A 23990-nucleotide genomic window follows, 5' to 3' on the forward strand; every position below is an offset into this window, starting at 1 on the left:
GTCTTTTAGGCACTAGCTCGTTATATCATGAAATAAGTTAATAAAATAAATAATTTTTTTATGTAAGATGATTCAAAGGACATCTTTTACTGTTTCAATCTCTCACTCTGGAAAATCTGAATTTAGATGATTCAGATTAATTTAACCAAGCACACATTAATTTACTTGTCACATCCAGGTAGCAGAACAGCTTTGGGATCCAAGAAGGTTTTATATGCAATTGTAATGCCACCTCTGGAAAATGCAGTCACCTGGTCAAAGGTCAAACTCAAAACAGGTTTCCATGGAGATCTGAAAAATGGAAAAAAATCAAAGCTATCTGCAAAATTATGCAAACACTGAAATTTGAGCACAAATAAATAAAACATAAAATATCAGTGTATAGTCTAGTAAAATCCCAAAATCCTAAATGCACATTTTACTTTATTTGGCTGATTTATAATATGCCAAGGATAGTTGCAACACACAATATTTTAAAAAATAATTTAAACAATAAAAGCAAAATATTTAGTGGAGAAAAACAACCAATTTTTCATATAGTGTTCACTTTATAATAACTATATCCTGTATAACTAAATGATCTTCATCAATGTATAGCTAAAATGCAATATGCCAATAATAAACTTTGGATCTGATATTTAAATAAATCCTTAATATTTGATTAAAAACAACCCTTTTCTTTATGGGCTAACTAAATGTTATGCTAATTTGGTTTTTTATTTTACATACTGTTAGGAACATTTTTTAGGTTAATTTAATTATTTGAGAATAACATAGAGACAGACTCATAAACAGAGAGCAGGCAGACAGCTCTGGTTGGGGAGTGTCGGAAGGAGGGTGAGGGATTGAGCAAAAAAGAAGAAAAAGGGGAAAGAACTCATGGACACAGACAACAGTGTGGTGATGGGGGTGGGGGTGGGAGGTGAAAGAGGATATAGGGGGATAAGTGGTGATGGAAATAAAATAAAGAAAAAATAAAATAAATCAGATGGAAAACAGATCTTAGATAAGAGTGGCCACTATGTCAAATATGAGATATTTTTTTTCTAAATTAGTGACAAAAACTTGCTATTTAACTTTACAATTATATGACTCAACCACATCACCTGTGTAGTATAATGAAAAATACTTAATCTGGATCTAATCATGAGAAAACACTCAGAAAAATCCAGAATATGAGACATTCCACAAGAAAAGTGCTGAACTCTTTAAAAAAAAATCAATGCCATGCAAAACAAAATAAAAGGTGGAGGAATATTCTAGATTGAAGAGAACTAAAGAAAATAACTAAGTGCAATACTTGAAGCTTATTTGGATCCCAGGTTACAAAAAGCTCTAAAGCGCATTTTGGGTAGTTTGAATATAATCTGTATATTAGGTGATATATTACATTATTGTTGACTATGTTAGATATTATAATGTGGTAATATAGAAGAATAATTCTAATTCCTCAGTTATGTGACCTGAAGCACTTAACAATAAAACTTTAATGATTGTCTGAAATTAATTTCTAACCATTCAAAAGAGAGAGAAGGGAGATAAAAAAAAGAGGTAAAATAAATGTGGCAAACTCTTTAAATTGTTGAGCCTTAGTGAAGTATATTTAGATATTCATTGTATTATCATTTCAAGTTGTCTGTAGATTTGACATTTTTCTAAATAAAAATTGGTAGAAAATAATTAAGAGACTCAAAATTGAAGCAGATATTGGCAATATCATCTTTTGTAAATTAGTAACCTGATTCCCCATATCAGCATATACTAGGCAAGTTAGAATTACCCCCTGAAAATGATTACCATTTACTTAGTACACATTGCACATTTTCTTAATATATTTTAAATTGGATGGAAATAACTTTTTAGACATAAATTTTAGAAATTCCAATAGTAGCAAATGCATAATGGTTTCCTAGTGCCTCATATTAGATTCAAAATCAGAAAAAGAATACATTATCCTATTAAAATAACAATAATGAACAATAAATATACCGACTATGGACTCCTCCAGCTACAATCCTCAGTTGACTTTGGAATTATTTCAAATACTTAGCATTTCAATTAGTTATTCCACAAATATGATTCAATTAACCAAAAACAAGTGTTTGAGCTTATTAAAATACAGTAGTATAGCAAACATTATTAAAAACATCAAAATTAGTTAGTCATTGCTTTCACTTTAACAATGATATTTAAGAAGAAATTACTAGCCAACCATTTTATTTAAAAATCTTTCCTTGTAATAAAATTCATTGCTGTTTGTATCATGCAAAAACAATTTTCACAGTGCAATTAAAAGACATTTTGAAATCTGCCTTTGGGAAAAAAACACACCATTCCTTACAGATATTTTGAGTTTTATAAATTACACACCATTAAAAATTATTAAGTATTTTAATTTTATTCTACTAGGACAGGTGAAATTGAATTTTGTAGTATATTACCAACACTAATCCTCCCAACTTCTTCCAAAACCTTCAATGGACTTCTGAGTAAATTTATTTCCATACTTAAAATTTTGACTATTAGAATATATAGCAAATCCAATTAGTTCCTAGCTCTGTCCAGGCTATTTTCATTACAATTATGATCAATTATACTCTATAAGCAAAATTATTTTCCCCCATGTCCTCTATTCTGTTCTACAGATAAATTAAGAGCTAAAAAAAAAAAAAAAAATTCAGAGAAGGCAAAAGTGTGTTTAAGTTTCCTGACAAGCAGTTTCAGAGTTCATCTGGATGTATTCTGTCAAAATATGCATAAATCTCCAAGAAGTCCACATAGCCCAGCTCATCAGTGCCTGCAGACTGCAGCCTTTTTCTTTCCTTGGAAATGCAAATAATTGTATGCAGGAATTTACCAATCTACAAAAATTTACACAACACTTCGCAATAACCAGTAATTATTGTGGGATAATATAAGGCGCCTTTGAGAAATACAACTTTGATATGATAGAGCTTATGAGCTTTACCAATTTATCTCTAGCTGTTCTGTCATTGGTGCTTAAAAGGTTAAGACTTTATTTGTGAAAACAGAGAGATAGTGGGGAATCATGTTGTCTACAGCTTCATAAATCTTGCTTAAAATCCTTTTCAATTACCATCCATTTCTCCTTTAAAAAGGGACAAAAAAATAGAGGAGTGGAAGCAGGTCAGGGCAGTGTGCGACAATGACAGTGTGATGGGTTTGGGCCCCCCGTGGCGTTTCCATCTGCTATCATTAAGGTGACTACTCAGACATGAACAAATCCCACTTGCTGTGCTGACAGGCAGACTTCAAGAACTATGACAAGGCATTAAGACAGAAAAGTCAGAGAGAGAGAGAGAGAGAGAGAGAGGTGACAAATTTCACAAACAATACTGCCTCACAGAAAAAAAGCACCCTGACATTTTATTGGAATTCAAAAATTTAAAAATTTTTCATAAATGGTGCTCTTGGCTTCTCAATTCTCCTTTTAAATTAGTTTGCCCCAGAAGAGACTGAGGACAGACAGAAGAAATGCCTCGCTCCTACCTGTACGCTTTACCATAAGAGACCCAAATTTTTTGCTCATTCTTCAGCAAAAGTGGATTCTTAATTTCTTGACCATGCTCATCGAAAAGCCGTGTTGAAGAAAGATTGAGGCCTCGTGGGTTGATGGAAGATCCTTGAAGCTTTTGATGAATCTTGAGAAGTAACTGGTGGTGGGGGAAAATAAGGAAGAAGAAAAAAGAATTACATAAATTGTGAACATCTGTAATAAACTGTCTTTACTCTGTAACAAATGAAGTCCAAACAAATGATAATTAAATTCATATAGAATGCTAAAAGAAGTGTGAAATGATGGCACTGTTTAGCTCAAGGGAAAGTAACAAAATGAGCATGGGCTTTTAACCAGCAGGGGGTGCCACAGGCTTGTGATTGAGCTCTGACCCTTTGGCGCTGGGACTGAAAGCAGATGTGACAGTTTTACAGGAAGAGCGTTTAGCTTCTACACATGGTAACAGTCCTCTTTGATGAGGGTAATGCTTTTCTTGTGGGAGCTACACATTCTCTTAGGGCCCTTGCAGAGCATGTTCAGGTTTTACAATGAGCGGTCTCCCTATCTCCCACTAACCTGAGATAACCAATGGTCGAGTAATTCACCATTTACAAGATTGCAAAAATAAACATGACTTTCAGCCCAGGTTGCTTCAGAAGGACTCTTCTGGCTGTATTTTAACGAAGGGCCCTGCAAATGCTTGTGAGCCACTTCAATAAGAGATGTTTTCAAATTGTAAATAAGATATAACTGAAGTGTGAAGTATGAAATGCTGTCATTTAATAATTTAAATACTAGCATTGTCAGTGTTTGCATCTACCTTACCTTTAGGGTCTGTGGATTATCAAGATATTTCTAATTTAAGGCATATTTCAAATGAAAGTAAATCCAACGGAACTAGGTTGCAGATGGCATTTTAAAAGACTTTTTCATTATTTTCAGTTACCTTTGAGTGTTTAGGCCTCTACTCTATCCCACTCTGTGCCCCACACTATCCATCACTCTGTTCTCCCCCCGCCCCCCACCCCCGACCCAGCCTTCTGTCACAGGCTTTCTTTTCTTCTCTCCCTTGTCAGTTCCTGTGTCTCTCAATTTCTTGTTACTCTGTAATCTCGGCAGGGATGCAGATATAGCTGTGGACTTTCCTTGCCTAGCTCTGTTTAGGGTGCCTCTTTCACTCCTGTTAATTTCCTTTGAGGTATATTGGGATGTGTTAAATGCCAAAGCTCAAAGGAAAGAAGAGAAAGTTGCAATCTTGTCATATGTGCCAGTTTCCTCTCCTATTGGTTCTAAACTCTTGATTGAGTAAAATATTTTCTTTGATCAGCAACAATATTTGTAGAATACCTAAGAATTAGGCTTTGTCCTAATTAGAGATAAATAATCGTATCTCTAACTTTATCAGCTCTATATTGTTTTCAAAAGCTCTAAATTGACCAGATTTCCAGCCTTGAGCATCAGAAAGGCTGAAAATGATAACACATTTTTCATTTCAATAAAGTTAATACTTCTCACACAGTATAATCAAATCCTTTGAATTACAAATAATTGCTACTATTTTCTTTATGAGTATAATAGGCAAAGATGTTAGAATTGTAAAAGTCTGAATTTTTTTATTGGAACCACAAACATGTTTTGAAAATCTGAATATTGAATTCACAAAACCATACATATATTTCTGTGCAGTCTCAGCCATTGAGCTTATTTTTTGTTGCCTTGCTATTATATTGGAAAAGCAGGCAATGCTGATCATTGTTAAAATCACAGTGATTTTGTTTTATAGTCATCGCCTTTTTTATAAAAGGGAAAGATATAAAAGATTGAAGACCTAGTCCAGGAGAGAAATGTGTACACCAAGAACGGGAGTGTGTGGTAGGAAAGTATGTGAACGCCTGACCACAAAACCAAATGCACTTTCACAGGAGTTGCATCTCGATCTCCATTTTCTCAACTTGGTGACAGATTGCATTTTAGGGTTTCAAAGATGAGCATCTCACAGCTTCCAGGAGATAGGGCCTCAGTGCCTTTCATCTCAAGGTAGTTGGTTAAGGCTGGAATGCAGTGACCAAATATATGTGATATTCTTCATCCACTTATCTGTAAAACTATCATCACCATGACTTTATAGGATAAGAATTTGTTCAGGAACCTGAGAAGAGTATGAAACAGTTTGGGTTTGTGACTGAGACAAGTGTGCACCAAGGAAACAGACATCCTTGAATGTCACCAGGGATCTCCCAAAGAGCTATATCGTGTTCCTAATTCAAGTCTCCCCGTGACCCCCCAAGATTAGCTTACATATTATAGAAGCAAAGAACATTCCATTTCAATGTGCCACAAGCCAACTCAAAAAATTCCTGCAGAGTATTAGCTTCCTATATAAAATAATATGAATGCAATCTTCAATTTAATATGAACCAAAGAGTAAAGTATCCTAATGTGAAATTTGTGGGGGGGGGAGGATGACAAGTAGATAATTCTAGGAAGACTTTCATATCATGGTAGTTTTAAATAGTCAGGGAGGTGATGATAAAAAGAAACCAGCCAAGACTCTCTCTAATTAATGAAGGTAGCAATTCCCTTCTCTTCTGGGCCAAACTAATGATCAGATAAGAGTCTTCCAATTTTATGCAACTTTAGTGGATGACCGTAAAAGCCAGGTAATAGATCCACCAGGGAGAGGCAAGTCTGAGGGTGCTGAACTCAAGACGGGGGAGGAAGAAGCAAGTTTCTAAACAAAAGCCAAGCAACAGAGCCCCAAACACTGGTGTGCACTGGGGCGCATAACCCCAATTTGTAAACAACAGGGGTATTCAGTGTCTTTTTATGCAAGACAAAGACCCCAACTAAAGATCCTGAATATGTTGACTCTGCCTGAGAAATATCCCAATGGTCTGGGAAATAAAGGTAAGAGTGTCTCAGAAAAACCATTTGGACTTGCCCACAATGAGCATAGGAGACCAAAGCGGCATGTTAGTCGCTCAGGGTCTTGGGCTTGGGAACACTCTAAATCCAGAACATACCCTCCACTGAATATCATGTCACTTATTTTCAAAATGTAAACAAGAGGGCCATCCCAGAGTCCAGTGTAGACAGATTTCCAAATACAAGCATAATGAAGGTTAAGATGCTGTTAAATAAGTGGCCCAGAGTTGATTAACAGAGAGCCAAAGGAATTCAGAAGTTAATCTTAAAGACTATCAATCTTTACAGACCAGCAAGTGACTGATCTTTTCTAAATAACTTTAAAGATATAATTATCTAAATTAATGACAAGTAGCTTGGAAGACACATAGAATCATAAATAAACAGTTGGTAAACTCACTTTTTCCATCATATCACCAGTTGGGTTTGGGCTATTAGACACCAAATCTTTTTGGCTGATACAGATAGAGATCTCTCCAGTGTCTTTACCATTTTCAAATACCTGAAAAAATAAGTACATTCAAAAATAAAACATGTACATACACATATGTACATATATTCATACATACATATGAACAGTTCTGGCTTTGCACAACAGGGTGTCAAATGAAAGTCATGGGTACAGAAACTGTGTGAAGCAAGGGCCTCCTATATGAGCACGTGCAGGCAATTGGCAATAAAAAACAACAGGACTAGAATAGTAAAAAGCCCCTCATTTCTTCTTTTGGGTTCAGCATCTTTAAACTGACTAGCACTCCCTACAATCTTAAAATAGAAGGAAATGCAGACATTAAAGGAAGAATCATATACTACACTGGATGCTTAAGTGTTTCAAGCATGAGAGAAAGGTCAGCTAGACACCAACTGATTAGTTCATTTCATTTCTCTTGAAAAACATAAAGCCACAACATACATGAGGGACATCTGATTTATATTTAAAATAGATCAGTGTTCAGTTTATCTACTGACTCATTAACAGGAAATTCAACCTGACAGATTTATTGCATAACAGTGCTATGAAAGCTATCCACTTTAAGTGCATATATTCAACAAGTTGTTGAGAACAGACATTATGCAATAGCTGCTAAATAAACAAATATGCTAGCAAACATTCTGGTCTAAAGTATTCCAACAAACAAGTCTCAAAGGTGGGAATTAGAGTGAACACCACCCTCTGACCACATTGAGGGCCCAGTTGGGTGTGCCATTCACCTGGAAAGAAAGGAAGCAGGCCAAGAGAGGCCTGATGAATAATTTAAATCCTTGCTTTTTATTTTGCTTTTTTCTCAAAAGTTATTTTCTTCCCTTTCTGATAGACCTACCACATCAAAGTAGCCATTTTATGTATTTCTAGCACTATTTCCAGAGAAGATGATTTGGGGCAATAACTTATTATAAAGAAAGAAATCTGTTTTACTTTTGAGATAGTTAGTGTTATTTAATAGGTCCTAACCTGGTTTGAGAAATACTGTGCTTCAATAGCACTTCCTCAGATTATACACATAAAAGGAGGGGGAGGGGATTGAAAAGAAAACAAAAAGGAGTAACAGTGTTCAAGAACTGCGGGTCCATCTCTATTCGGAGCTTTTCGTCACACTGATGGTCCAGTTGAGAAGGTACAGCTCTCAGCCTTGGTTCGGTTATATTCCATGCCCTATAGTGTCTTTTGCTACCAGGGATTATTTTAAATCTCTTTTCTAAGTAAAGATACAATTCCAAGCAAGAAACCTCTCTAATTTTGCGAGGAACTTCATAAACCCAACTGTGGCCAGCAAACCAATGGGAAATGAAGTAGAAGGAGAATGTTACTGTACCAACAATCTCTTCAGGGCCCTAATCTGAAACAAAACCCTTCAATAGAGAAATTGAACAGTGAAGGTCACAATTCTAGCCACATGCAATTCTGCAAGGTTAGTGTTGACAAAAGCTCAGTTAGACGAACATATTGATGTTCCTTTGCCAAGACTTGCTAGATGTGAAATGAGAGTGCAGCAAATTATATTCTAGAAAATGAGAGTGTGAGTGCCAAGTGCCAAACTGAGAAAGCAAATAGGACTTGGTCAACACCTAGCAGCATCACTAGCTCACTGCTTTCTCCACAACTTCTAATAAGTCCTGCTTTCTATGTCTAGAAAAGTATCCTGAAGAAGAAGCAGAAGCAGAAGAAGCAGAAGCAGAAGCAGAAGAAGCAGAAGCAGAAGCAGAAGCAGAAGCAGAAGAGGAGGAGGAGGATGAGGAGGAGGAGGAGGAAGAGGAGGAGGAGGAGGAGGAGAAGGAGGAGGAAGAAAAGGAGGAAGAAAAGAAGGGGGAGGAGGAGGAGGAGGGGAAGAGGAGGAGGAAGAAAGAGGTGTTTCAATGCTTAAGTAAAAGTTTAGGTGTTTGAGTGAAAGAAGGCTATATATCATTCATATATCATTCATATAATATGTGGAGTTTTTTTATTTCTACAAAAATAAAAATTCCCCAAGCTGAAATCCTATGAGATTCTGCTTTTCTTAAGCCTCAGCTCTGGTTCTTAAAGTCTATATTATTATGCCCATTTTTTAAAATCCAAGTACTGAATTTATTTTTTCTTCCTTTGCATGAGAAATATTTTTATTTCTATTGTCCAATGTCTAACAAAGATAGCTCTCCACACAGAGTTACTATGATTGACTAGATATAGGAAAATAAAAAATAGTCTACACCTTTGTTTTCCTGTTGCCTGATCCTCGGCTTAAGAAAAACCCAACTGCTATACTGGCTTCCCAGTGGCTCTCTACATGGCCTCACCTCCCTACAGTTCTAAAATTAAATTCTCACCCTTGGAATGGGATGATGCACAAAGCCAGCTGAGTCTAGTCTTGGGTCCCAAGGAGGAAGGTAATAGAACCTCAAAATTTTTTTAAATGATCAAGATCCTCTTGAAAATGATGGTAGCTAATGACTAGTTAAGAAAATAACTATAAATAGAAGTTTACTTCTATGCCCTTGATTAGGCAATGTACAGAATTTTAAGGAGTTTTTGCCATTAACTACAGTCTTTTTACTTTCATTCATGTCAATATTAACATTTCCTGAGCAAGATTAAATTGGATTAAGGTCAATATTTCGTTTTAATGTTGTTAAGTTATTCGCTCATTCATCAAATGCTTATTGAGTTTATCGCACGTACCAAGCAGTGCTCAGGTGCTTAAGATAGACCAGTGAGCCCCACCAGCATAGCTCAGTGGTTGAGTGTCAACTCATGAACCAGGAGGTCATGGTTCGATTCCTGGCCAGGGCACATGCCTGGGTTGCAAGCTCAATCCCCAATGTGGGGTGTGCAGGAGGCAGCCAATTGATGATTCTCTCTCATCATTGATGTTTCTCACTCTCTCTCTACCTCTCCCTTCCTCTCTGAAATCAATAAAAAAATATTTTTTAAAAAATTAGACCAGTGAACTAAGATTCCCACTCTTGAGGAACAGAACAAGTTAAGTAAATCATACAGTATGGTCAGGGAATGTTCAGGTCTTATGAAACTTGAAGTTTACACAATTTGGTGGGCTCTCTTCAACAAAAAGAATGCAGAATTAAATATGGAGAACTAGATACAAAATATTCATTTAAAATGAGTAAAGATACCACAATAATTTACACATATTTAAAAGCTCACATATAATAAAAACATCACAAAATTCAGAAAATGTCCCAAAATACTTTTGTTAATAAGCTATCCAATGCACATAATTTGGCTGAATTGTCTTTGATCACCTCTTTATATGGTAATTTTATAATATTTTCTAAAATGAGAGAAAGAATAGAAAGATAATGCCATCTTCCCTCTTGCATGGTTAATCAATAATATTTTTATTATTGATTAGAAAAACTACTCTCAACTTCATAACATGGTCATTTTATTTAAAAAAATTTTAGGACTGTTGGCAAGTTTGGGGAAACCTTAATCAAGTTTCTTTAAAATATGAGCTGTAAAATGTAGAAGAATTTCCTACAACTTAGTTGGCTTTGTTAATTTCACACCATTTTCCCCCTCCAACACCCACATATTTTGGTGTCAGACAATCTAGTCACAGTGAAAGAGCAACACTCTGGCCAGCAGGCAGTAGCCATCTATGTGGGAGTTCTTCCCACAGCAGATGGCTAGCACTAACTGAGCTGTATAGCGAAGTGACTGCAGACCACTAATGACATTTAGCCACACCCAAACTAAATGTATCCCCAACTCAATTTCCCCTTTGCTAGACTTCGAAAATGCCTGAAGCCATTTCAGCACCACTTGGTAAAAGGGAAAGCTTGACAGAGAGGAACTTGGAGTGGAAACAGACAATGGTCTTAACCAATTATAATAAAAACGTATTATGTTTGCAAATCTTACAGAACCATGCAGCCATGTGTACACATCGCTAGGGCCTCTCCCTGAGATGTAGAAGGGACCTACACAAGGAAGGGGCCCTGAAGCTTACGTTTCACTAGCTTCATGATAAATGCACCTCTGAGGGGACTGGAAGGTAGTAAGTGTTATGTAAAGAAGAAAAATATAGCAGGGCAGGGGATAGAGGGTCTGGGATCAGGGAGTGGGATGGGTGTGGTGGCCACCAAAGGAAGCAGGTGATCAGAATAGGTCTTTAAGAGAGGGAAGATCTGAGTGAAGACTTAATGGTGAGAAGGTGAGCTAAGCAGATAGCTGGTAGAGGAGCCCTGAAGGCAGAAGGAGCAGCTAGAGCAAAGAAACTAAGACAGGGATGTGCCCCGTGTGCTCCAAGGATCTCAAGGAGACTAGTGTGACAGAGCAGTGTGATTGAGAGGGAGAATAACATGAGGTCAAAGAATTAAGGGGTTGGCAGCCAAACAGGGAATCTTTGGAGGGTTTTGAACAGAGCAGTAACAGGATCCAATTTACACTTTTTAAAGGATCCTTGTGGCTGCTGGGTGGAGAGTAGGCTACAGGCAATAAAGGTCATATGAAAGGTGGATGATGGTGACTCAAAGTACTATATTTATATGCTATGAATAACAATGGGCATGGTGAGAAATGGTCCATTTCTGTTGTTCATTCCAGAGCAATTTTACTTGCTTAATTTATTGAATTGCAGGATTGGGAAATCAAATGTGTAGCTAGTCTAATATTTCTGAAACAGGATGTCTGCATCTATGGGTGTAAATAAAATCAAACTAAGTAACTGTTCATACTCAGTATTTGTGAAGGCATAAAAATATCAACAAAGTACTGAAATAATTTATATTATAGAGACAATGACCAAAACTTAACTCGTATGGGAAAAGTTGAGCTACATGGGGAGTTTTGAGCTAATGTGGCTCTTTGACAAGTTTGCTTGGCACCACTTATGAAATCCATTTAGAGACTTGTATACGGCCTAGTTCAGTGTCATTATCCAGACTTCACTGTTACAAGTCTTGTTAAGAGGTTGCTGTGGGGGAACAGCAGACTCCCAAACTCTCCATAACTGCTGAGCAGACCCCCCTGGAAGCTCTCTGTGCGTGAGTGGAAGGCCAAACACTGAAGCTTCAAAATGCCTCAGGATGCAATGCTGTCAAGAGGCAATAATAGGAAAATGACAGTGCAGTGTGTTGCAAAAAGTTGGGAGGCTGAATAGTAACAGGATTTACTAGTAGAAGTCTGATGAAGGAAAGGAATATAAAATAGCCACACAAAATTATTTGGCATATTCCAGGTGAGTACTAGGTGAACCAGTTAATAATGCAGATTTTTTTTCAATAGATGGAGTTACACATATGTTGATATATACTAGTATGCGATTTGATATGTATGCTATTTTGTTGTATTGACAGCAAGCTTCAAAATTTCATATGTCAAATTTGCTGAAGATGTTAACATCATAGAAATTTTTAAGCTTAAAAATGTCAAATTTCATGCAAAAAAAGAGCATTTGTGGGAAGTTTTAATTCATTACTTCATTTTGAAGAAAAAGTTATCGTATACTTCAGGAAGCTTATGGTGAACATGCTCCATCTCAAGATACTTGTGAACACTGGTTTAAACACTTTATTTTTTTATGTATTTTTTATTGTTTGAAGTATTACAAATAGTAGAACATATGTCTCCTTTTTTTTTCCCCATTGACCTCCCCCCAGTACATGCCTTTACCTGCCTGCCCCCCCAGCATCTTGTATCCATTGGTTATGCTTATATGCATGCATGCAAGTCCTTCGGTTGATCTCTTACAGCAACCCCCGACCCCAACCTCCCCTGCCTTCCCGCTGTAGTTTGACAGTCTGTTCAATGCTTCTTTGCCTCTGTATCTATTTTTCCCCATTTCTTTCCTTTAAAAAATCTTGCCTCTGCAGACTAGAAATAAACATATAATAACAAAAAATGTTTGAGTCCCAATTTCAATGTCCAACAGTTCTAAGTCCCCGTTTCAATGTCAAACAGTTCCTTAAAAGTGATGATTTTGATATGAAAAACAAAGAACATCCAGGTCAACTGAAAAAGTTTGAAGACCAACAATTACAAGCATTATTGGATGAAGATGCATGTCAAACTCAAAAACAACTTGCAGAAAGATTAAATGTTGCTCAGCAAACAATTTTCGATCGTTTACAAGCAATGGGAAAGATTTTAAAGGAAGGAAAATGGGTGCCACATCAACTGAACGAAAGACAAATGGAAAACTGAAAAGTCATCAGTAAAATGTTGCTTCAACGGCACAAAAGAGTCTTTTTTGCATCGAATTGTGACTGGCGATGAAAAGTGGATTAATTTTGAGAATCCCAAATGCACAAAATCATGGGTTGATCCAGGTCAACAATCAACATCGACTGCAAGGGCAAATTGCTTCGGAAAGAAGACAATGCTCTGCGTTTGGTGGGATCAGGAAGGTGTGGTATATTATGAGCTTCTAAAACCAGGTGAAACTGTCAATTCTTATCGCTACTGACAACAAATAATCAATATGAACCACACTTTGATCGTGAAATGGCCAGAATGTGCCAGAAGACATGGCAAAGTAATTTTGCTTCATGATGACGCACCATCACACACTTCAAAACCAGTTAAAGATCCATTAAAAAGATCTTGCCTGGGAAGTATTAACCGCCCTCCCCCCCCCCCCCCGCCCCGCCCCCGAATTCACCAGACCTTGCTCTTTCAAATTACCACTTGTTCCAATTGGCACATGTACTTTCTGAGCAGCACTTCAAAACGTACTAAGAAGTGGAAAATTGGGTCTCTGAATGGTTTGCCTCAAAACAAGGAAAGTTCTATTGGGACGGTATCCACAAATTACTAAAAGATTGGGGAAATGTGTAGCTAGCAATGGGCATTACTTTGAATAAAGCACTTTTGATGTTTCTCTTGAAATTATCATGTTTTCTTTGATTACAAAATCCACCATTATTAACCGGTACACCTAGTATAATTAACTATGTTGAAATAAGGATAACTTATACTTTGTCTTGGATTAGGTTACCCAGGAAACAGACTCTGAGGCCAAGATTTACCTCTGGAAGTTTGCTGGGGAATGTTCTCAAGAGCAACACTGATTAGGAAGTGAGGGAAGCAGGACTGGGCAGGGGGAGGTGAACTGTTATGCAGTTGCAACAGAGGCCTCTGGTGGGAGCTCTAGAGCTGGGATGGCCCTTCAGAGTTCTTCAGAATTGAGGCCAGGGAACCATGCCTTTGCACTGGATGCCAACCAAATGCTGGATGAAAGTTGCCCCCAGAATGAGGCCTAAATTGGAAGAAGCAGCTCCTTTACACGGAGGGCAATTGTCTAAGAAGTATGTAGCAGTGGCAACTGGAGGGTGGGTATCTCAGTCCTGAAGAGGATATCCTGATGGTGTGGCATGGCATCCACTCACACATGCATGGTTATTGAGAGTGTAGGATGCTCTGTCACAGGCATTCAATCACTCAATACTCAAAGCAACCAGATTTTCCAGGTGAGTCCCTGGAAGGTTAAGTGACTTTAGAGAGATCTACTCAGAAGAGGCAGGGAGATCTTTAAAAATCAAATTCTATGATTTTTTTTCCAGCTTTATTGAGTTACAGTTGATATATTACATTGTGTAAGTTTATATTGATACTAGGGGCCTGGTGCACGAAACTCATGCACTGGGGGCGGGGGGGAAGGGGCGGTTCTCCTCAGCCCAGCCTGCCCCCTCTCACATACTGGGAGCCCTCAAGGGAAGTCCTACTGAGGCGACCGGGCTGATCAGGGGAAGGCACCAGCCCCAACACCCCGCTGCTGCAGCCACTGCCAGTCATCGCAGCCACCAAGGTGTTTTCATCAACACGGACTCCAGTCCCTTCACCATGAAAAAATGACAACTTTCTTTAGGCATTTTCAAGATGTGTCTTTCATGGGATATGACATTTCTTTCTTTCTTTTTTTTTTTTTTTTATCCTCACCTGAGGGTATGTTTCCATTGATTTTTAGAGAATGTGGAAAAGAAAGGGAAAGACAGAGAGAAACATCAAAGTGAGAGGAACACTTGGATTGGTTGCCTCCTGCATGAGCCCTGACCTGGGCCCCGGCCAGGGAGGAGCCTGCCCTTGATCAGAATCGAACCCCCAGCTCCCTCCCATTGCCCTATCGCCCGGCTCTGCCCCTGCCTAGGTCCCAAGCCTCTGGCCGGGGCTTGGGGCCTGGACAGGGGACCCCCAGCACCCTCTGATCCCAGGCTCTGCCCCTGCCCAGGCCCCAAACCTCTGGCCGGGGTTGGGGACTAGGCAAGGGACTCCCAGCTCCCTCAGATCGCCTGATCACCCAGCTCCGCCCCTGCCCAGGAGCCCCCTGGCTCAGGCCCTTCCCAGGTTGCTCAGGACCCAGGAGGGCCTACCTTGGAGTGACCTGGGTGCTGAGAAATTTCCCAAGACCCCGGCTGCTAGGCGCCTACATATGCAAATTAACCTCCATCTTTGTTGGGTTATTTTGCATACTCACTCTGATTGGCTGTGGACTTAGTGGAGGTACGGTCAATTTACATGTTTGTCTATTATTAGATATGATACTTATATATTGCAAAATGATCACCAGTTTTAGCTAATACCTCCATCATGTCACCTAATGACCTTTTTTCCCTATGGTGAGAACATTTAAGATCTACTCTTTTGTCTTGGCTGGTGGGGCTCAGTTAGTTGAGGGTCATCCTATTCAACAAGGGGTCACAGTTCAATTCCCAGTCAGGGCACATATCCAGGTTGTGGGTTCAATTTCCAATGGGGGTGCATATGTGAGGCAACCAATCGATGTTTCTCTCTCACATTGATGCTTCTCTCTCTCTCCCTCTCTTGTCCTCTTTCTAAAAATCAATAAAAAAATTTTTTTTAAATCTACTCTTTTAACAACTTCCAAGAATATAATTCAGTATTGCTGATCATAATCACAATGCTATGCATTAGATATTAGAATTTATTCATTTTCTAACTAAAAGTTTGTACCCTTTGGTCAACATCTCCCCATTCCCTCTACCCCCTAGTTCCTGGTACCCACTATTCTACCCTGTTTCTACAAGTTTGTGTGTTTTTAACCAAAGTCAAATAACAGGAAAGTTAAAATATTTTTGTTATGTAAGAAGCTAGTTAGTCATATTTATGGCTAATTTTTTAAAAATCTTCATCCAATCAGAATTAAAATTTACCTTTGGAGATAGAAAATAAAGTCTAACTGTTCACATTATATGAACATTAAGTCAAATAAATGTACTGTTAGTTTTTCATTTTTACAGACTTACAAGATAGTTTTTAGAATATTCTCATTTTGTATATTTTCTCAAATGTATAATATATTATAAATCAAACAACAAACATGTCTAACTTTAATATTTTGATAAGGTGATAATAACAAAGCAAATATTAAAATTATAGGGTTCAGGCAGTGAAAATTTAATAATGAATTAGTATATTTATAATACATAAAGAAAAAGTGTTTTAACGATCAACAGAGATGTCTTTGAATATTATCTAACAGGGAAGGAGCCAGTATCCATATTTTGTCTCAGGAAATAAAAATGCATTTAAGTGAAAACAAATTATATAATTGTTAAATTTCATCAATCTAAATGATACCTGGATAGGAAATCAAATAACATTTTTTAAAGTCCAGAAAAGGTATACTTAAGAAAATAATTTATTTTAAGAGACATTTTGAATTTCCTCTGTAAGTTGTAGCAGAGGCTACCATTTAGATGTATAATGGGTGACTGACCATGGGGTAGGATTTTAGGGGTGAGCTGGAAGACTGACCCCACATACCTCTCCTACCAACTTACCAATACTTGAAATTGCAGTTAGAGATTCACTGCTCTGTCATAATTGAAACCCCACAGAGCAAATGATATTCAGCTTTATTGGTTATTGATCCTTTGAGGCTGTGATGTTCAATCTTGGCTCTCTGGATTCCCTCAGAGGGCCTGCGGTAGGCATGGCTGGTGGGTAGGGGGTGACAGTGGGGGTGTTGGTCCCAAGCAGGAGTTCAAACCTGATGAGTGAGTCTGTGGGGGCAGCCACCTTCCTGTCTTCAAATAGGGTAGATCCTACTTTCATAGTAGATTCTAAGAAAAAACTTTGATCTAAGAAAAAAATATTTTTTTAACTGTCTTAACTTGAAAGCGTGGCATGCCTATTTCCTAAGAGAAAGTTGTGTGTGTGTGTGTGTGTGTGTGTGTGTGTGTGTGTGTGTGTGTGTGTTTGGGGTGGGGGGGTGCGTGGAAGTGAGAACCTGGGATAGCTGACAGCCTGGATTGGGGATTGGAGGCTGAGAGTGGAGAGGCCTGTGAGATGGCCCTTACTGGCTTCAGTTACCCTGGGACTGGGCCTGTGTTCCTTTCCTTCAAGCATGTAAAATCATAGTCATTGTTTTGTTATAATTTTTTTAAAGTGCTTCTCCCTTATCCCATTTTCTGTGTCTACTAACAGTAAAAAATTCAAAGCAAGATGAATGGTTCTGCAAAAATATTCTCTTTGTATCTAATTATAATTCTCACTAAGTTCAATATATGAAAATGTTCAAAATTATCTAGAAGATGGTGGCAAAGTAAAGGTACTGGTATGTCATGTCCTAAGCTAAGTAATTTCAATATTTCAAGGAAAAATGGAACAAGTATCTCATTTTGTTTAAATTAATTTAGTGCCTAAAATTATATTTAATTGGAATTAAAATACCAGCTATATTAGTCCTATGTGTAGCTGAATATAATATGATGTATTATACCAGAACATGGTAAATGAAAATCTTTGAAAGTGCCTGGATTTAGTATATTTTTTTCTCATAGGAAGTAAGGGCTTTTTTGATGAGAAAAATATACTCATATCCCCCAAATTATATTTTACTAGAGGAAATGAACATTACAGGATTACATGTGAACCAAATTACCAGACTTCCCCAAATTCTCAGCCTCAGAGGTCATATACTCATCTTTAAATAGAGTATATGTTTTTAATGCTATTCAGTTTCTTGTTAAAATATAATAAATATACTTGTAAACATACTTTTCCCCTTAATATAAATGAGTACTCTGGGTAACCAAAACCTACACAAAAGGCTTACTGCCTATGGCAATATTTTTTTCTTTCAGAAATAGTCGATTTTTATCATAAAAAATTATCAAAACTGTAGTTAGAATCTTAAGTAGGGATAAATGCATCACTTCATTTGCACTGACTAGAAAATCTGCATTCATTTCTACGTTCAGATGGACTGATGCTTGCTAATATTCATGGTGAGCGGGGCTAACATAGACGTCAGTGGGTAATCCCAGGGACATGAGCATATGCAGGAATCTCAACAACTCGAGCATCTCCAACACTCTGTGAAAAAGCTAATTGAGAGGTAAAAACAAATTACCTGCTATGGAGAAGGACAATCTCCCCGAGAGAGTGTGTGCCTGCAGCAGCAAGGTTCAGTGGTTGCGTTTAGTCTGGGTAACTGCTGTGACAGTAATCCAGCTCTGGCCCGTGGACCTTTCCCACTGACTGCCCACCTGGCAATTCTCTGGGCACCTCTAGACTGTTAGGACTGCCGGGGGAAAGCCTGTTTCGTTACTACCACCTTGCGTGCGTGAGCTGATGCCCCCAACCAATTGCTCTTCCCTGATTTTGATACAGATGCAGTTTTTCCCTGATTGTATCTTCCTGCACACGGAGCTTCACACCTGGCTGCTGATGCCTGTCAGGAAATAGGCTGGGTGAATACACTGGCATTTCCACCCAGCCCCTCCCCCCCCCCAGAGTTGGCAGTGGGAGGAGAAAAGAAAAGGAAGGCAGGATGGAAGCGAGCTCTGGAAAGAATGGTAGCTGGGAGGTTTCAGTGCTAACAGCTATCCCATCAGGTGTTAGAAGGCATTTCAAGTTTCTTTGCCTTCAAAATGAACAATCCAACATTTACCCACTATGGTAAAATCTGCATATGAAAATCAATTCTCTCCTTCACATTTTGCCACACATTTAATGGATGTTCTTGAAGTCACAACAACATCCCAATTTTTCTACGCTAGCCACATTCCTTTGAAAATGAATGTAAAGTTGACGTTTTACAACTTATACTTAGAACGTACTTTAAATTTATTTTCCTACTGTCTACTCAAATAATGTAGGTGAAATAACAGTTCAGTGGTTATAAATACATATATGGAAGAAGTAGTTAAATGGAAAGACAAAGATCAAGGAATGTACAATGGAAATATGGACATAATAATTATGCAGAACCGTGACAAGGACACACAAAAGAAATCTTGCCACAATTTTATGGATAGCTGACTGCAGTTATATCCTTCTATGCACTTAACTGTTTCATGGAATAAATTAAATATTTAAGTAACCTTGCTAGTATTACATATGGTTAGAGAAGTGTAAATTTTAAAAATGACCACAAAATAGATTGCAAATTGCAAATAGTTCTACAGAGCTCCTGTGTCATTGGTAGAGCCAATTCAAGTGTCCAAAGCATAGGAAACACCAGGAGAATAGTATGGATAAAAATTAGCATTTTTTTCTGTCATCAATCAAATTACCCCATTTTCTAAATATAGACATGCCTGTAAACGAAAAATGACAAAATTGTATAAAAAGCTGAGAAGACCTACACATTAGTTTTATTGTCTTCATAAGGTATTAGATTGTTCAAATTCTATGAAAAATTCATGGGCTTGGACCAACAAGATGTTCATTCCAGCCTTCTCTGCACCTTCCCACAGTACTTAGCACAATACTTTGTTACAATATGTATTTGGTAATGTCTGGATTTACTAGACTATTGACTTAAAATCTTTTTTTCTGTCATTTGAAGAATAAAAATGGTTGGACACATACTTCCCAGAGGGTGAACTACATGATAGACAACATTCTATACAAATAAATCTGTGAATTACCTTTTTAAACACACACACACACACACACACACACACACACACACACACACACACACACACAGTTAATGTCTTTAAGCTATAAGAGAACAGTATAAAACTAGAAAGGCTAATAAAACCTCAAAATCACAGCCGTCTGAATCTTGTTTTTACCCAGGTCACTAAATTCCACCATATTTCTCCTGTTCACAGTCAGAGGGAACCGTGTGAAGTTAGCAAAGATCAAGCTTTGGGACCCTTACTTGCTGCAGCTCCTAGGAGTGCCAGGAGTTGCTGAGAGCTAGAGAATATCATAGATGGGGAAAGGAAGCCAGAGAACAATTAGGTAGTATTTCTGATAAGCTTCCTTAAAAAGATCTTGGAAGACAAGATCCAAATCTCCAAGCCTTCATTAATTTGTTTTATTAATTTACTTTACTGCTTTAAGTAAATAACCACTTTCAGGCCTGATTTTAAAGAGACTCTTCTTCCCCAAAATTTTATAAGCTCTAGGCCCCACAGAAGCTGGATCTATCTCTATTGGCAGCAACTAGAAGACAACCCACAGAGCATCATTGACCAATTGTGTGTGAAAAGCACTAATTCCAGTTGAAAGGATGTCCCTGGACCCATCTTCCACTCATTCCCCTGTGTGTTCTCCCTCCTACTCACACATCCCACACGCTTGCTCATCAATTCTGTGTCAGATCACCCACCTTCCTCCGAGTTTTTCCACCCACCATCCCCTACAGATTTGCTAATACCCTTTCCTATCAATCCTTTCTCCCAGGGAAATGCTAACATTTCTGACAGCATCTCCATGGGGATGAAGAGGAGGAGGAGTTGCAGGGAAAGAACAGGACTAGGAAGGCAGAAGTCACTGAGCCATGGCTACAGCAGATGTTCTCAGAGTGGCTGGGGGTGGTGGCAGTGACAGGGAATATGTGGTAAGAGAAGGTCTGGAATAGTTAAGAGTTGTTACCTGAATGGCTTCATAAAGTATGGTGTGCACTGAGTGTGACCACCTTTTTAAAGGTAAAAATAATAAGAAACCTCATCAACCTTAAAGGTGCTGTGATGCAAGAGAATGTACCAGAAAACAAAACAACAACAACAAAAAGTGCACACTGTGGTTGTGATTACACAAGATATGTGAGTGAATATGGAAATGATATGCAAGGGTGAGAATAGTCATATAACAATTAATGTGATTATGGGTAATATAACTTTTTCCTAAAATTCTCTAACATTGTCATGCTGTGTTTCCTTCCTTCCTTCCTTCCTTCTTTCCTTCCTTCCTTCCTTCCTTCCTTCCTTCCTTCCTTCCTTCCTTCCTTCCTTCCTTCTAACAAGGAACTTTCCTACAGTGGTGATGGACACCCAGATTTAAGCTGTTATGGGTCCTTTGTCTTATATGTCCACTTAAACTTGGTACTGTATTATGCCATGTGATTCCAAAATGAGACTGAGGCAATATAGAACACAGAAAGAGTATGTCCTTTTAAGAGATGATCTTTTTGTATTAACACCCAACTAAAGTATATTTTTAAATTATCAGTGAAATACATGGTGAGGATAAGGTCAGTGAAAAAGTGAAGGCAACCATATACAATATGAAAAAGCACCCCAGGAAATTTTGAGTCACAGCCAGCATCAGTCCCTAGTTGAGAACCACTGCTCTAGAAGATGATGATGGGTACAATCAATTATTTTGGTTCTTGAAGCTGCACATGGGCTTACACGGATATTCAATAGAGCGATATAAATCAATAAATAGAGAAAATTGGAAAGATAAATCATCACAATTCATTTTTATCAGCTCTAAGATCAAAATGAATAGGAAAGGAGAAAAATAAGTTTATTAAGTTCCTGCCTACTTTACCTTCAGAGTCCATTGCCTCAAATCTTTGAAGTCAGCAATAATTTTAAATCATCCCCAAAATTTCAGTCTACACAGTGTGGTCTAGGCAGTTACCTGATCATCAGAAAGGATTCAGACTAGCTACGAGTCTAAGCACATTAGACCTGGGTGACTTCACTTATTATTATTATTACTCAAGTCTGGTCATTCCAGCCAGAGAAGTCTTTCTATGTCATTGCTCTCTACTTTTCCTTCTGAAAATATATCTTGAAAAGAAAATATAAAATATATATAATTGTTCATGTTGTAGATACTGTTTAAAAGAAATTTTCCCTTCCCACAATCTTGAGATGAATGATTTTACTGCTAGCCTTTCCCACATTACTGATGTAACAATACAGAGAAAAGTTATGGCTGGTTAACAGTCTGGAATGAGAACTTTTTTTTTTGAGGGGCTATTGGTTGTGTTTCTAAAAGTTACTTTAATAAGCCTGCTGTGGTTCTCAACCCTCCCTCTACAATGCAATTCTAACCTGAATGTGATTGATATTTTCATTCATGCTAATAAGGCAAAAGTGAAACGAGGAAGCTATAGGTAGAGCTACTCTTGTTTTTCAATGATGAGCAATTTTTTTTTTTCTAAATCAGGTCATAGGTTTTATATTCTGGAAGAATACTTCAACATTTTGTGCTATTCACAATGTAATCGTCACAGATTGGACACCTTCACATTTAATCTGAATTGTAAATATTTTCTCCATTACTTTAGTCAGATCCAGGGTTGGCAAACTTTTCTGTAAAGGACCAAATAGTAAACATTTTAGGCTTTTCCAGTCATATGCTCTGTACCTCAACTACTCAGCTCTGCTATTATAACGTGAAAACAGCCATAGGCACTATATCAACAAATAGGTATGGCTGTCTTCCAGGAAGACTTTCTTTACAAAAACATGCAGGTTTGGTTCATAGCCTCTAGTTTGCCAACTCCCTGGTCTAGAGACAGTCAACAAAACAGTTAACTCAAGTCTGTATGTGCTGATTTCTGACTATGGCCACTTTCAAGTTACAATAAGCCATAATTTTTATAAATTTATTTTTTATTTTAATTTTAAATCTTTATTATTGAAAGTATTACATCTGTCCCTCTTTTTCCCCCATTGACTCCTTCTAGCCTGCCCTCCCCTCCAGGCCTTTACCACCCTATTGTCTGTGTTATGCATTTATGCATACAAGTTCTTCCATTGATCTCTTCCCACGCAGCCATCCACCCACCCCCCTCCCCTCTGAGATTAGATAGTCTGTTCCATGCTTCTATGTCTCTGGATCTATTTTATTCATCAGTTTATTTTGTTCACTCATCCACACATAAGTGAGATCATGTGATACTTGTCTTTCTCTGAATGACTTATTTCGCTTAGCATAATACTCTCCAGGACCCTCCATGCTATCTCAAAGGGTCAGAGATCCTTCTTTTTTACCGCTGCATAGTATTCCATGGTGTAAATGTACACAGTTTTTGTGTGTTTTTTAACATAACCTTTGGAAGAGACACACAGTAGCACACTAATATATAGCGTTCCCACTAAACAGATACCATTGGCATAAAAAACTTCAAGGAGCTTAAGTAATATTAAAATGTAATAAAATTATTAGGAAGTGAAAAGTATTTGTTATTTGTTTTAGATATGACTTATTTAATTGTAACTTTATATAATTTAGTTTTTATTAATGACAGTATTTAACAACTGGCTCACAAAATTCCTAAAAATTTATAATCAGTGCTCGTAAGCCAGGGGAAGCCAGCTTCAGCGTACCACGTCAATTAAACCCAAACCCCTGGAGGTGGAGGCACAGATGTTTTAAAAGATCTCCAGATGATTCTAACCTGCCACTGCATGCAGGCCTGAGGGTGGGGCTGATGTCCAGGTTTCTTGGAATATGGGAAGAAGGGGAGCTTAATCTTTGAGAGAAATTAGATATTTAATAGGGAAAAACTGGAGAGAAAGGAGAGAGAAGCAAACAAGGCTGTATGCTTACCCAGAAAAGAGGCATAATGAAGAAGAAGGCCTTGGAGGAGGAAGAGAGAACGCAGACCAAACTAGGGTGACCAACATCCCAGTTTGTCTAGAACTGAGTGGTTTCCTGGATGTGGGGTTTTCAGTGCTAAAAGCAGAAAAGTCATGGACAAACCACCGGAGACACTGGGTTTTTAACTTTAAATAACTGTTACTAATTTAAGCTTAAATAACTACACATGGCTAGTCAATACTGTATCACACAGCACAGCGAGCAAAAACAAATACAAGATGGCTTCTTTGCATATATAAATTTCCTCTGTGTTCGCTGGTATGGAGATAGTTTTCAAGTATGTTAAAAGGG

General features: G+C 37.8%; 1 protein-coding gene across 1 annotated transcript in view; it reads right to left on the reverse strand.

Annotated features, from left to right (window-relative positions):
• LOC308233726 (doublecortin domain-containing protein 1-like) overlaps positions 1-23990 on the reverse strand; it is a gene marked incomplete at its 3' end in the record, with an annotated part of 168387 nt that overhangs the window by 26459 nt on the left and 117938 nt on the right. Inside the window, exons 9-11 of the mRNA XM_080640676.1 lie at positions 6843-6944; positions 3511-3674; positions 166-291 (exon numbers count right to left, since the gene is read on the reverse strand). Of these exons, the coding sequence (XP_080496802.1) occupies positions 166-291; positions 3511-3674; positions 6843-6944 (392 nt within the window). The remainder of the gene's footprint in view (positions 1-165; positions 292-3510; positions 3675-6842; positions 6945-23990) is intronic.

Source organism: Plecotus auritus (assembly GCF_963455305.1).
Source record: "Plecotus auritus genome assembly, chromosome: 9".
Taxonomy (NCBI): Eukaryota; Metazoa; Chordata; class Mammalia; order Chiroptera; family Vespertilionidae; genus Plecotus; species Plecotus auritus.